At 42.6% G+C, this 13414-nt stretch overlaps 1 protein-coding gene across 2 annotated transcripts in view; it reads left to right on the top strand.

The window, feature by feature from the left end:
* Positions 1-13414, top strand: part of VCL (vinculin) — a 112156-nt gene that overhangs the window by 59839 nt on the left and 38903 nt on the right. For both annotated transcript variants that reach the window (XM_077454047.1, XM_077454048.1), the window contains exon 7: positions 8822-8912. In XM_077454047.1, coding sequence (XP_077310173.1) covers positions 8822-8912 — 91 coding nt within the window. The remainder of the gene's footprint in view (positions 1-8821; positions 8913-13414) is intronic.

The raw sequence follows: 13414 nt of genomic DNA, 5'->3' as shown, positions 1-13414 counted from the left end.
TGGAGCATAAGTGAGAAACAGTTGCATGGACTGGGCTAACAGCGAGAACATGCCCTGTGGAAACAGGAGACTGGGTGAGTAAAAGTGCTTTTTCGGGTGCTCCAGACCTAAATGAGCATTTAACCCTTGCTGTGCAGGGCTGCCTCACACCAAGGGAGGATTTTTGTTTTCCCAGATGTTGAGCTTTAATAAAGCTTTAATAAAGCTTCGAGAAAAGGTTTCATGTAGAGAAGGATGTTGTGGTTCTGGAGTGTTAGGTTTCACTTTATACCTAATTTTGTCACCAGTTTTCTGTAACACCCAATAGTTTTTTAGAGCCAGCAGTTGGGTTTTTTTAGTTGTTTTTTTTTTTTGTGATAACAGATGATGCGGCTTAAAGCAACTCGACTGTTATCCAAAGGAGCTGGAGGGGACATCCCACCACCTTCCGTGGCTCTCCTGTCCCACCGGGAGGCCCAAGCAACCAGCCGTCACGTCTACCGGCTGGCCGAAGACCCGAATGGAACCGGAAACGGCTTCAATCGGGTCTCCTATCTAGTAACCCAGAAGCTGTGTCATAACATTACTTCCGATTTACTCGGCTGCCAACGGCGCAGATTTAATTAAAAACTCCTAGTGTTCAAATACAATTACAATCACTTAAAGGAGACCTGTAATGAAAGAAATAGTTAGACTTTGCTAACCTCCATTAGGCAATCATAGTAGCCTGGCTGTCATGCTGATCCTTCATCTTAAATATGTTTTCTCAGTCTCTGATCTGGAACATATATTTAGATCAGGAGTTGTGACCAAGTTTCCATACTTGTTTTCAGCCAGTAACTCGAGATATGTCAGGAGATTAGCATGAAAAGCATCCAGAAATTTTAGTTGGCTCCCTGCACATTTTTCCCAACTGCTTCCTTTTAAGTGTTCTAGCACCCATAGGGCTCTTTCACACGGGCGATCCGCCTGGTGGACTCCGCTGATCCCCCGTTAAGCAGGCGGATGACAGGTTTCTCCCCTCACTGTGCTGAGACGGACTTGTCGGAGCCCTGCTCTCCTCTGTGGGGAGATCAGATGAAAATGGACTGCTTGTCTGTTTTTCATCCAATCCAATCCGCCAGCTGGATGGAAAATAGGGTCTCCGTTCATCTAGATTTCACAGATTGAATAGCAGCGGGTGTCAGTGGACATTTCACTGATGACCACCGCTGCCCCATAGGGCTGAATGGAGTGTCCAATCAGGTCCGCCTGAAAAGCTGAATGGCGGACCCGATCAGCCCATGTGAAAGGGGCCATAGTCTTGGGGTTTTCCCAGCTTTGTTCCTGTTTGCCACATATAGTAAGATAGGAAACTTTGCGCTTAGGAATCCTTTGTGATATGTGACTAGAAGTTTTGGGACTTTATTTTTAATTGGATCGGTGACTATTGCTTATAAATGCAATATGAATTTTAGCCTTTCTTACGGGTTGCATCTAATCTGCTTTTTTTTTTTTTAGCAACAAATAACTTTTGTTAAATTTTGTTCTATGCTGTACATTTGATAAAATATTATTTTACTTACCATTTTTGTCTGTCTTTAAGTTTCAAAAATCCCAGTAAAAATAGGGTCTGTTTTTCACCGTATCTCCTTTTTTATGTAACTGTTTTGTATGTTCTGGGGTGTAGAAGGTAAGATGTCTGCGATCAAAAGTAGCATGTCCTTTAATTTCAGAGTGCTGTGTTGTTTTTTTATTTTTTATATTTTTTTTCTAATCATTTTGTGTGCCTTAGAATAGCCATTACATGATTTGATTTGAAGTGGTTATGTTCTGAATTTGATGAACATGTATGGTGTCAAACATTAAAGTGCAGTTATGCAATAATCCAATAACTTGTAGTGTTGAGGGTGAATGCAGTCCGGTTCTATAAGTGGGTGAACTTGAATAGCATTGACACATATCACACACTCGTTTTTGTCCATGCGCTCACAAGTCCGTGTGACTAGCTTACCTTTTTAGTCCTCATGCACAGGGGCATATGAATTGTTTCTTAAAATATGCAGTGTTTTTCCTGCCAGAACTTGACAGAAAAAATGCCTCTAATGCCACGTATGTGCACTCGTATGGTGTTGAGCGTAAATGCATTCTGTTGGCCAAATGATTGGTTTATTCCAGCCATTGGAATACATTTACCGTATATACTCGAGTATAAGCCGAGATTTTCAGCCTCTTTTTTGAGGCTGAAAGTGCCCCCCTCGGCTTATACTCGAGTCATCGCTGTCTGCCCGCTCGATCAGCGTGTCGAGCAGACAGACAGCGGCCATTCTATTCAAAAGCCGCGCCTCCGGCTCCGCCTTCGCCTGTGATAGGCGGAACACTGAATTTCCCAGCAGCCTGTGTTCCGCCTATCACGGACATCGTATCATCCTCGTACTACGGACGAGGATGATACGACGTCTGTGATAGGCGGAACACAGGCTGCTGGGAAATTCAGTGTTCCGCCTATCACAGGCGAAGGCGGCGGCGCAGCTTTTGAACTTTACAATGGCCGCCGACGAAGAGGGCACGGGACGGAGGCAAGGCACGGCACGGCACGGCACGGGACGGGACGGGGGCAAGGCAAGGCACGACACGGGACGGATGCAAGGAGGCAAGGCACGGCACGGGACGGAGGCAAGGAGGCAAGGCACGGGACGGAGGCTCGGGACAAAGGTAGGCTGGACACACACACACACACACACACACACACACACACACACACACACACACACACACACACACACACACACACACACACACACACACACACACACACATGGATGGAGACACACACAGGGATGGATGGATGGATGGATGGAGACACACACACACAGGGATGGATGGATGGATGGATGGAGACTCACACACACAGGGATGGATGGATGGAGACACACACACACACAGGGATGGATGGACGGACACACAGGGATGGACGGACACACAGGGATGGACGGACACACAGGGATGGACGGACACACACACAGGGATGGACAGGCATGTCTCACCCTCGGCTTATACACGAGTCAATAAGTTTGCCAGTTTTTTTGGGGGTAAATTGGGGGCCTCGGCTTATATTTGGGTCTTCCTATACTCGAGTATATACGGTACCTGTGTAAATTATGTCCGTAAACTCCTCGCAGAGCACACCTTACTTGCTGCCTGTAAATGCACCTCTTCAAATACATCTGTAAACACCTGTTCATGGCCTCATAGGCAAACATAGAGGTTCAACAAGAGGGTGCTAAGGCCTAGTGCATTACCTGGTGAAAAGGTATGAAGACAAATGTACAACAAAACATACAAACAACCAAATGGCAGTGATTCTCAACCAGGGTTCCTCCAGAGGTTGCTAGGGGTTTCTTCAGCATTGGGCAATTTCTGCCTCTCGGATAAGTTCCCACTGACACCATTGATGGTTAAAAATAGCTGTAAGGAGGTAATTCTTCCCAATGACCACAAGTGTAAGGACCATTCTTCCCACTGACTATCACACTAATGTATTATGAAAAGGTTGATTAAAGGCTGGGCTTAGGTGTTCAATAAAACAAGTCCAAGTGATTGCAGGTCAAGATGTAGAAATGTAGTCCGGAGACCCGGCCATCCTTCAGACGCACATGCAGTTTACACCCGGTTTACTTATTTGGGAATGCCCCACATGCGGTTTGATTGCTAAATACTACTGAACTGTTAATCCATACTGGACCAAACCTGATATTGTGATGTTTGACGGTGTTTATAATGTTTCCAACTTGTGCATGATTATACCAGAGGGATCTAGCTCTAGCTCTAGCTCTAGCTCTAGCTCTAGCTCTAGCTCTAGCTCTAGCTCTGCATCATTTTGGATTTGTATAGCATTGAGATTTTGCTAAATGTTTGTGGAGTGTGCCTTTTTTGTATGGAGTGGATAAAAGGGGCATGGTTTTGATTTGTGATGTGGCATTAAACTGTGTTTAATTGCTGGACAATAGGACATTGTCTTCCTCAGAGGCCTGTACTCTCTGAACAACATTCTGTTGGCATTATACTAGTGTCATGACATGTCCGTTCGATGTGTAATACTGATGGATTAAAGATGTGCTTACTATGAGCCATAAACTCAAAAAACAATAGTTCAATAGTAACAAGAGGTAAGATAAATGGATAAACTACAACTGCAGCATTACTCCAGAGTCTGATCTACAGTGCTATAGAATAAATATTACACTAAGCGCCAAGAGACATGTCACATTAGAGATCCTGTCATTGACGGCATCCCACCGGTGGCTGAATAGCTCAAAGAGTAGAGAGGGCACTTGCCTGCCTGCTCCAATGGCATTGATCACTCTCTGGCTGAACCAACAAGGCATTGCCCTGTCTTGAGGGAGATTCTGCAACATTTCAGTGAGCGGTACACTGGGAGCAAATTCGTGTTCCCTTTTAGCTTTCCTGTTACTGGCAAGTTGCTTCTAGCAGCATGATTGCTAGTGTGACTTGGCCCTAATGACCCGTACACACGATCCAAAAATCAGACAATAAATACCACTCTGGACGCGATCATACGATAATCGGATCATTAGTTCAGAGCTTATGAGAGTCGATCATGACAGTTGATCTGATATTTTTTTGATCAGCCAAGCACGAAAATTTTCCTCGTAGGATACCAGATCGTACGATTTTCGTTTGGTCAGTACAGTTGTCGTCCGAAAATACAATACAAATACAATACAACACATGACTTTTTTTTTTTTTTCTGTCGTACAAGAATTTTCGGGATTTTAGTAACCTATTCAATTTCTACTTGCGATTAGTAAGCGAAAAAAGGCAGACCATCTGTCTGATTTTGGGAACGTGTGTACAGGCCATAAGGGTACCGGTGGGGTGTGCTTTTATGATTATCTCTATAATGAAAACAGGTGTCCTGGACACTACTGAATTTATTTGTGCAAAATGTACCCAGCTGACGTGCTTTCTGTTCAAGTGCGTAGTAATATACATTGCATTTGCATTAACAAATTATTTAGATCTAAACTGACTTATAGCTATAATGTGAGGCACATATCTAAATTCCAGTTGTATATGGAACCCTAAGTTTGCTGCACTCTACATTTTTGGGCAGGATATCAACAGATGAGAGTGTAGGGTTTTGTAGTGTAGGTTAATGGAGTAAAATGGCATTGGTTTGGTGGGGGCTATGCAGATTTTTAAGAAAGCTTCACCTGGGTCCACTTTGATACGGTGCAGGGAACCGCATGTGATTTGGACAGGAAATGTACTGCATTCCTCTTCAAATCACATGCGTTTCGTTGCAGTGCGATTTTGAGCATATTCATTTTGGATGGCTCAAATTGAAAAATTGCACTGCACACACACAAAGGCGCAGGTACTTTTTTTTTTCTGCACTGTAATTGGATCGCACCCATGCAATCCAATTCAGCCAATCGCACTGCGTTTTGCTAATTGTTTTTGGGGTGTTGTTAACTTAAAATTGACACCTGCAGCGGTTCGCAAGAATGAAGTGCGAATATAATGATGCGGTGTGGGAAACGCAGGAATTGTTGCCAATCCTGCACTGCATCAGTGTGAGCCAAGGGTTAAATTGATTATAAATGATCACCTTGTAAAACAAGCCATTCAGTTTAAAATTGAAATAAAAGGTAAAACACTTGTGTATAGATATGAAAAATACATTTAAATATCCTACCTCCCGTTTTTGTGACCACATTCCCTCTGTTCTCAGCTGCGTAAGGCCCCTTTCACATTGACAGACCGATTGGGTCCACCTGTCAGTTTTTCAGGTGGGTTTGATTGGACCTTCCATTGCCCTCTATGGAGCAGCGGATGTCAACAGACGTGTGTCCGCTGACATCCGATCCGCTAAAAACAGACGGACGGGGATCTGTCTGATGGGTCGGATGACAGTCAGATGGAAATGGCCAGGTGATCCGTTTCCATCTGACAGCCTAAGTAGGACAGGAGGGCGTGTCAGTGTCTGCTCTGCATCCACCTGCTCAATGGGAATCCGCAGAGAGATCCCATGCTGAGCAGGCCAATCCACTGGTGGACTCTGCTAGTCTGAAAAGGGCCTAAAGCCCCATACACACTATCAGATTTTCTGCAGATTTTTGTCTTTAGATTTACCAAAACCACGTAGTGCAAGGGCCTGCCTGATTGCATACAAATTGAAACTCCTAAGGTTTGACCTCATGTTATATGGTTTTGGTAAATCTGAAGACAAAAATCGGCAGAAAATCTGATTGTGTGTATGGGGCTTTAGAGCTGGGGGAGGAGAACCGCCAGCAGCAGTGAAGGGCTGAGCGGGGGGTGTCAGGACAAGTCTGATCATTGGAGGAGAGCAGGCTGAGGCTCAGGTCGATACAAGTATGATACAGGAGGCACATATCGGGAATATGAAATGTTGGGTTTACATTATTTAAAATGACTCTAAACACTATCCTTATCCAAAAAATTATTCATATCTATGCACTACTTAATGCCTCTGTAAATTATCTGTGATTTCTTAACCACTTCCCGACCAGCGCACGACGATGTACGTCGACAGAATGGCACGGGCAGGCATATTGGCGTACAGGTACGTCCAATATTCGATGCCGCCCTGCCATCGGGAGCGAGCCGCCGCCGGCGCGCTCCCGCGCTGGTCGGGACCCCCGTGAGTCCGGTCGCGGGACCCGCGGACTCGATCGCCGCGGGCATCCCCGCGATCGTCTCACGGAGCGGCCGAATGGAGGAAATGCTGTATAAACAACATTTTTCCATTCTGCCTAGCAACTAGTGACGCTGATCTCTGCTCCATGTGATTGGAGCAGAGATCAGTGTTCACTAAATGAAAGCCCAACCCCCCCACAGTTAGTAACACACCCCTAGGAACACTTAACCCCTACACTGCCACCCACTGGTTAACCCTTTCACTGCCAGTGTCATTTACACAGGAATCACTGCATTTATATAGCAGTGATTTCTGTATAAATGACAATGGTCCCAAAAATATGTCAAAAATGTCCGATGGGTCCCCCACAATGTCGCAGTCACAATAAAAATCGCAGATCGCCGCCATTACTAGTAAAAAAATAATAATAAAAAATTATTAATAAAAATGCTATAAAACTATCCCTATTTTGTAAACGCTATAACTTTTGCGCAAACCAATCAATAATCGCTTATTGCGATTTTTTTTTACCAAAAATATGTAGAAGAATACGTATCGGCCTAAATTGAGGGAAAAAAATGTTTTTTTATATATTTTTGGGGGATATTTATTATAACAAAAAGTAAAAAATAATGCGTTTTTTTCAAAATTGCCGCTCTATTTTTGTTTATAGCGCAAAAAATAAAAACCGCAGGGGTGATCAAATACCACCAAAAGAAAGCTCTATTTGTGGGAAAAAAAGGACGTCAATTTTGTTTGGGAGCCACGTCGCACGACCGCGCAATTGTCAGTTAAAGCGACGCAGTGCGAAACGCAAAAAGTGGTCTGGTCTTTGACCAGCAAATTGGTCCGGTCTGAAAGTGGTTAATGTATTTTTCTGCTTAGTTATAATGTCCACCATGTGGTCCTGAACCTCTCCTTTTCCTTGTTGCAATGCTTGTATCACACAGACAGGTGTACAGGTTACCCCACTTTTAAGTACACAATGGGGTTTATTTACTAAAGCTGGAAATTGCAAAATCAGACTCACTTCTGCATAGAAACCAATGAGCTTCCAGGTTTTATTACCAAAGCTTAATTGAAGAAGCCGAGGTTAGACGCTCATTGGTTTCTATGCAGAAGTGAGCCTGATTTTGCACTTTCCAGCTTTAGTACATAAACCCCATTGTGTACTTAAAAGTGGGGCATGCCTGTATATTAGTTGCAGTCATGCCCACTGCTTTCTACACACTACAAATCCCATAGTCCACCATGGGAGGGAGTAGGAAGAGGTGGCTACACTCCTAAATTCAGTGGGACCATGGAGAACAAATGTAGCCACCCTCTCACAGTAAGTTGAAACCAAGCAGAGGGGAGGAAAAAAACATGGGGGCTGAGAGGAATAGAAGAATTTGGAATCTACGCTTGAATATAATTTTTTTTTTTTTTTTATATTCTATATTTTTAAAACTTTAAACCAGAATTTTGAGTCCCTTTTTTTTTAAATATTTTTTTGCAATGTTGGGAGAACACAGGAAGCCAATAAGCTGCCTCATCGGTTAGACCAAGAGGGCAAATTTGAATTTTTCATTGCTTTTAAACAAGATCTAACATGGTGGCTAAAACATGGAAATATTGAACACATTCATTTTTACATGCCTTTTATATTTTTCTGCACATTGCTTGCTGACCAGAAAAAGTGACAGTGACGAGGTTGGGGACAAGCTATACTACTTCCAGTGATGCTTGAGTAGTTTCTTTTGTCCCTGTCGGCATCACTTTTGCTGGACAGGGTGAATTTCATGTAAATTTGGAGAGAAGTATTAATATATATGAAAGGAATTTAGAATTGAACGCTGTCAAAATAAATGGTAGCCACTTGCAGATTGTTATAGTTTTTGCTGCGGTGGTCCTGATGTACTTTATCAATGTTAAAAAAGAATTTGATACTTGAAATTTCCATTGGATGATGTGTATAGGCCCCTTTTTTGGAGCTCTTCTATTTAGTTTAGTGTATTTCATTTGAATCTGACATGGAGAAACATTGGTACCTATTGAAAGGCGATCCTACAAACTAAAATGTTCCAATGTTATGCTAATATTTTATGAAGTTGAACAATTCCTTCTAATGTGAACTTGGAACTTATTGTTTGTGTCAAGCATTTCACAAAAATAATTGTCTCTTAATTATACATCTAGGACACTGAGGCTATGAAGAGGGCACTTGCACACATTGGCTCTAAAATGAACCAGGCAAAAGGATGGTTGAGAGACCCAAATGCTCCCCCAGGTAAGTGAAATGTGTAACATGCCCTTAAAAGTTTAAAATGGCTGACCGGTTCTATTTAACCACTTTGGGTCCGCCCTATAGCAGGGCTACAGGGCAGCAGCAGATCACTTGTATATACCTGATCCAATATGGCCAGGTAAGGGGGGCGTGAATGCGTGCCACTGGTGATTCTCTTCCACTGTCATTATACACAGCGGAAGCTAATCCGCGGTTTTTAGGGTACTCTGTCTGCTGGCACCTGTGGATCGTCACAACACAAAAACGTTTCTTTCACTCATGGTTAGTGTTTGGCTGAAGTCATTTATTATCAATCAACTGTGTTTACTCGTTTTAGATCATAATGGCACCAGAAACTACCAAAATAACCCTGATCAAAAGTTGATTTTGGCCTGATAACATGCACACAAGTTGACACAAATGGGTTTGAATGGCTATTAAAGGTAACCATCCTCACCTGTGATCTGTTTGCTTGTAATTCGTGTGTGTATGTGTGTGTGTGTATGTGTGTGTGTGTGTGTGTGTGTGTGTGTATATATATATATAAAAGTTCAATGCTTTTCTAGACTCCTGACAGACCCTTGCATCTTTCATCCAGTGCTGCATTGACGTTTCTGGATTCTGAGTCATGGGGAAAGCAAAAGCATTGTCAAAGGATCTGCAGGAAAAGGTTGTTGAACTGTATAGAAGGAAAGGGATATAAAATGATATCCAAGGAATTGAGAATGCCAATCCAGCAGTGTTCTACTCTAATCAAGAAGTGTAAAATGAGGGGTTCTGTTGAAACCAAACCGCGGTCACTCAGACCAACTAAAATTTCAGCCACAACTGCCAGGAAATTTGTTCGGCATACAAAGACAAACCCATAAATGACTTCAGGTGAAATGCAGGACTCTCTGAAAACATGTGGTGTGGCTGTTTCAAGGTGCACAATGAGGCGTTTGAAGAAAGATGGGGTGCATTGTCGAGTCACCAGAAGAAAGCCATTACTACGCAAATGCCACAAAGTATCCCACTCACAATATGCCAAACAGCACAGAAACAAGCCTCAAACCTTCTGGCACAAAGTCATTTGGAGTGATGAGACCAAAATTTAGCTTTTTGTCCACAACCATAAACTCTACATTTGGAAAGGAGTCAACAAGGCCTATGATGAAAGGTATGGAGGTGGATCGCTGATGTTTGGGGATGTGTGAGCTACAAAGGCACAAGAAATATGGTCAAAATTGTTGACAAGATGAATGCAGTATGTTCTCAAAAAATACTGGAGGAGCATTTCATTCATCAGTCAGGAAGCTGCACATGGGACGTACTTGGACATTCCAACATGACAATGATCCAAAACACAAGGTCAAGTCAACCGGTCATTGGTTACAGCAGAATAAAGTGAAGGTTCTGGCGTGGCCATCAGTCTCCTGGCCTCAATATCATTGAGCCACTCTGGGGAGATCTCAAACGTGCAGTTCATACAAGACAGCTTAAGAATTTCCAGGAACTGGAGGCTTTTTGCCAAGAGGAATGGGCAGCTTTACCCTCTGAGAAGATGAAGAGAATCGTCCACAAATACCACAAGAGACTTCAAGCTGTCATTGATGTTAAAGGGAGCAATATATAGGGAATAAGAACTGGGGTATGTAAACTTTTGATCAGGGTCATTTGGGTAGTTTCTGTTGATGTAAATACAGTTAATTGATGATAAATGGCTTCAGCCAAACACTAACCATGAGTGAAAAAGTTTGTGTTATTAATTTTCTCTGAAAAATGGCCAAGAAATCATAAATTCTGCCAGCGTATGTAAACTTATGAGCACAACTATACATATTGACCTACATTTTTGAAGAAATTCGATGATTTTTTATTTTTTTTTGTTTTGTTTACCCCATCAATACAGAGCATTTTCACCCCTTCCTGCCCAGGCCAATTTTCAGCTTTCAGCGCTGTCACACCTTGAATGACAATTGTGCGGTCATGCGACGTTGTACCCAAATTTAATTTTGATCTTTTTTCCCCTACAAATAGAGCTTTCTTTTGGTGGTATTTGATCACCTGTTTTTTGTGCTATGAACAAAAAAAGCGACAATTTTGAAAAAAACACAATATTTATTACTTTTTGCTATAATATCCCATCCCCCCCTCAGTTTAGGCTTATATGTATTCTACATATTTTTGTTAAAAAAAAAAAAAAATCCCAATAAGCGTAATATTGGTTGGTTTGGGCAAATGTTATAGGGCCTACAAAATATGGGATAGATTTGTCATTTTTATTTATTTTTTCTACTAATGGCAGCGATCTGAGATTTTTTTTTTCCGTCACTATGACATTGCGGTGGACAGATCTGACGCTTTTGACACTATTTTGGGACCATTCACATTTATAAAGCGATCGTTGCTATAAAAAATGCACTGATTCCTAGATTGTAAGCACTAACGAGCAGGGCCCTCTGATTCCCTTTTTCTTAAATTGTATTGTAATGTCTACACCAACATTGTAAAGCGCTGCGTAAACTGTCGGCGCTAAATAAATCCTGTATAATAATGATTACTGTATAAATGTGACTGGCAGGAAAGGGGTTAATGCTGTAGGGGTTAAATGTGTGTCCTAGGGACTGATTCTAACTGTGGGGGGAGGGGACCGAAGAGGGGAGGAGACCGATCGGTGTTCCTCTGTGCAAGGAACATACGATCAGTTCTCCTTTCCCCTGACAGGACGTGGATCTGTGTGTTTATACACACACAGATCCACGTCCCTGCTCTGGGATGAGCAATCGCAGGTGCCCAGTGGACATCACGGCCGCCGGGCATGCGCATGCGGTCCCCAGTGATGTGGCGAGCGCGCGCCCTCCACAATGCCGGAAAGCCGAGGACGTCATATTACAGTAAGCAGTTTTTTTTTTTTCCCCTTTTTTTTTTGTATAAAGGTTTTATATTAATATAAGCTTATTTTAATCACCCCTGCCAGTGATGAAATGGTCTGTTTCCTCTCTGTAACTTGTACATTCTTCAGGAATAGCATGTTCTTTTGAAAATCGGACTTACTGGTCAGATTACCAGATGAAAATACAACCCCAATTCCACAAGTTGGGACGCTGTGTAAAATCTTCATAAAAACCGAATGCAATGATTTGCAAATCTCATCAACCCATTTCTTCACACTAGAGAATAGAAATTGTATTAAATGTTGAAACTGAGAAAATATATCATTTTAAGAACAAAAAATAAGGTAATTCTGAAATTGATGGCAGCAACTTTTCTCAAAAAAAGAGTTGGGACAGGGCCATGCTTACCATGGTGTAGCATCCCCTCCTCTTTTAACACTCTCTGTAAATGTCTGGGAACTGAGCAGACTGGTTTCTGGAAAGGAATGTTGACCCACTCTTCATGGGTGGTCTTTTTCGTATTTTTTATTTCAAGATGTGACAAATAATTTTAACTGATGAAAGGTCTGGACTGCAGTTAGACCCCTTTTACGCTGAGGCAGTTTTCAGGCATTTTAGCCAGCGGGATCTGATTGTCTTGAGTCCTGTATCTCAGCACTGTTTAGCCCCTGGAAGCCAGCTTCAGGGAACTTCAATTACAGGACTTAAAAATATTTTTTTGCCTGGGGTGAAGCCAGGAAGTGGCACCCGCAGAACTATGTGGGTGGGAGTGTTTCGTTTTCTTTCTCAGGTTTGGAGAAAGGAGTTTGGCCTTGAGTACCGTTAAGGGTCAGAGTTCGTCCCTATCCATTTTTTTCTCCAGGGGCCGTTGTTTCTCCTTTTTTTTTCATACCTCATACAGCATGTAACTTGGACAGTCACGCCTGTCAGCCCATTCTTGTGTCCTTGGGACTTGAATTGACCTTGACTGCCACTTTTCGAACCAATCAGGGGGATTCTGTTGTTCCTTTTATCTCAGAAGGTGGCTTCTTTGGTTGCTATGACTTCACGAAGTGGAGTGTCATAGTTGGCGGCCCTTTCATGCAAGGAGCCATTCTTGGCCTTTCATCATAAGGTGATGTTGCGTCCTCATCCATTTTTATTGCTTAAAGTGATTTCTAGTTTTTTGCTTGAATCAGGACAGTGTCTTGCCTTTTTATTTTTCTCCTAATCCACAATCAGCAGGAGAAAGATCGCTACCTACTCTAGAGGTAGTTCAGACGCTCAGCGTCTACTTGAGTTGTCTGCACAAGTCAGGAATCCTGGTTTGTGCTGCCAGAAGAGCCCAGGAAGGGCAGGCGGCATCCAAGTCGAATATTTAGCAGTGTATCTGCCAATTTATCAATGATGCCTATGGTTTAAATGGCAAAAAATAAATAAAAAAATTCTGGGGAGAAATTAGGTTTTTCTACCAGGTGTGGGAGCATATTGGGCCATCCATCATCGGATGTCAGTGACCCAGATGTACAAGACCACTATTTGGTCTTTTGTTTACACATCTACAGGGTTTTTACCAGGTTGATGTCAATCGCGTAGAAGGATACTGGCTTTGGCCTTGGCATATTACAAATAGCAGCGTAGGTCCTTCTT

This window comes from Lithobates pipiens, unplaced genomic scaffold (genome assembly GCF_037356315.1).
Source record: "Lithobates pipiens isolate NorthernLeopardFrog02 unplaced genomic scaffold, aLitPip1_a1.2 Scaffold_25, whole genome shotgun sequence".
In the NCBI taxonomy this organism is placed as follows: Eukaryota; Metazoa; Chordata; class Amphibia; order Anura; family Ranidae; genus Lithobates; species Lithobates pipiens.
The sequence above is the reverse complement of the archived record's forward strand: the minus strand, read 5'-3'. Positions and strand labels throughout refer to the sequence as shown.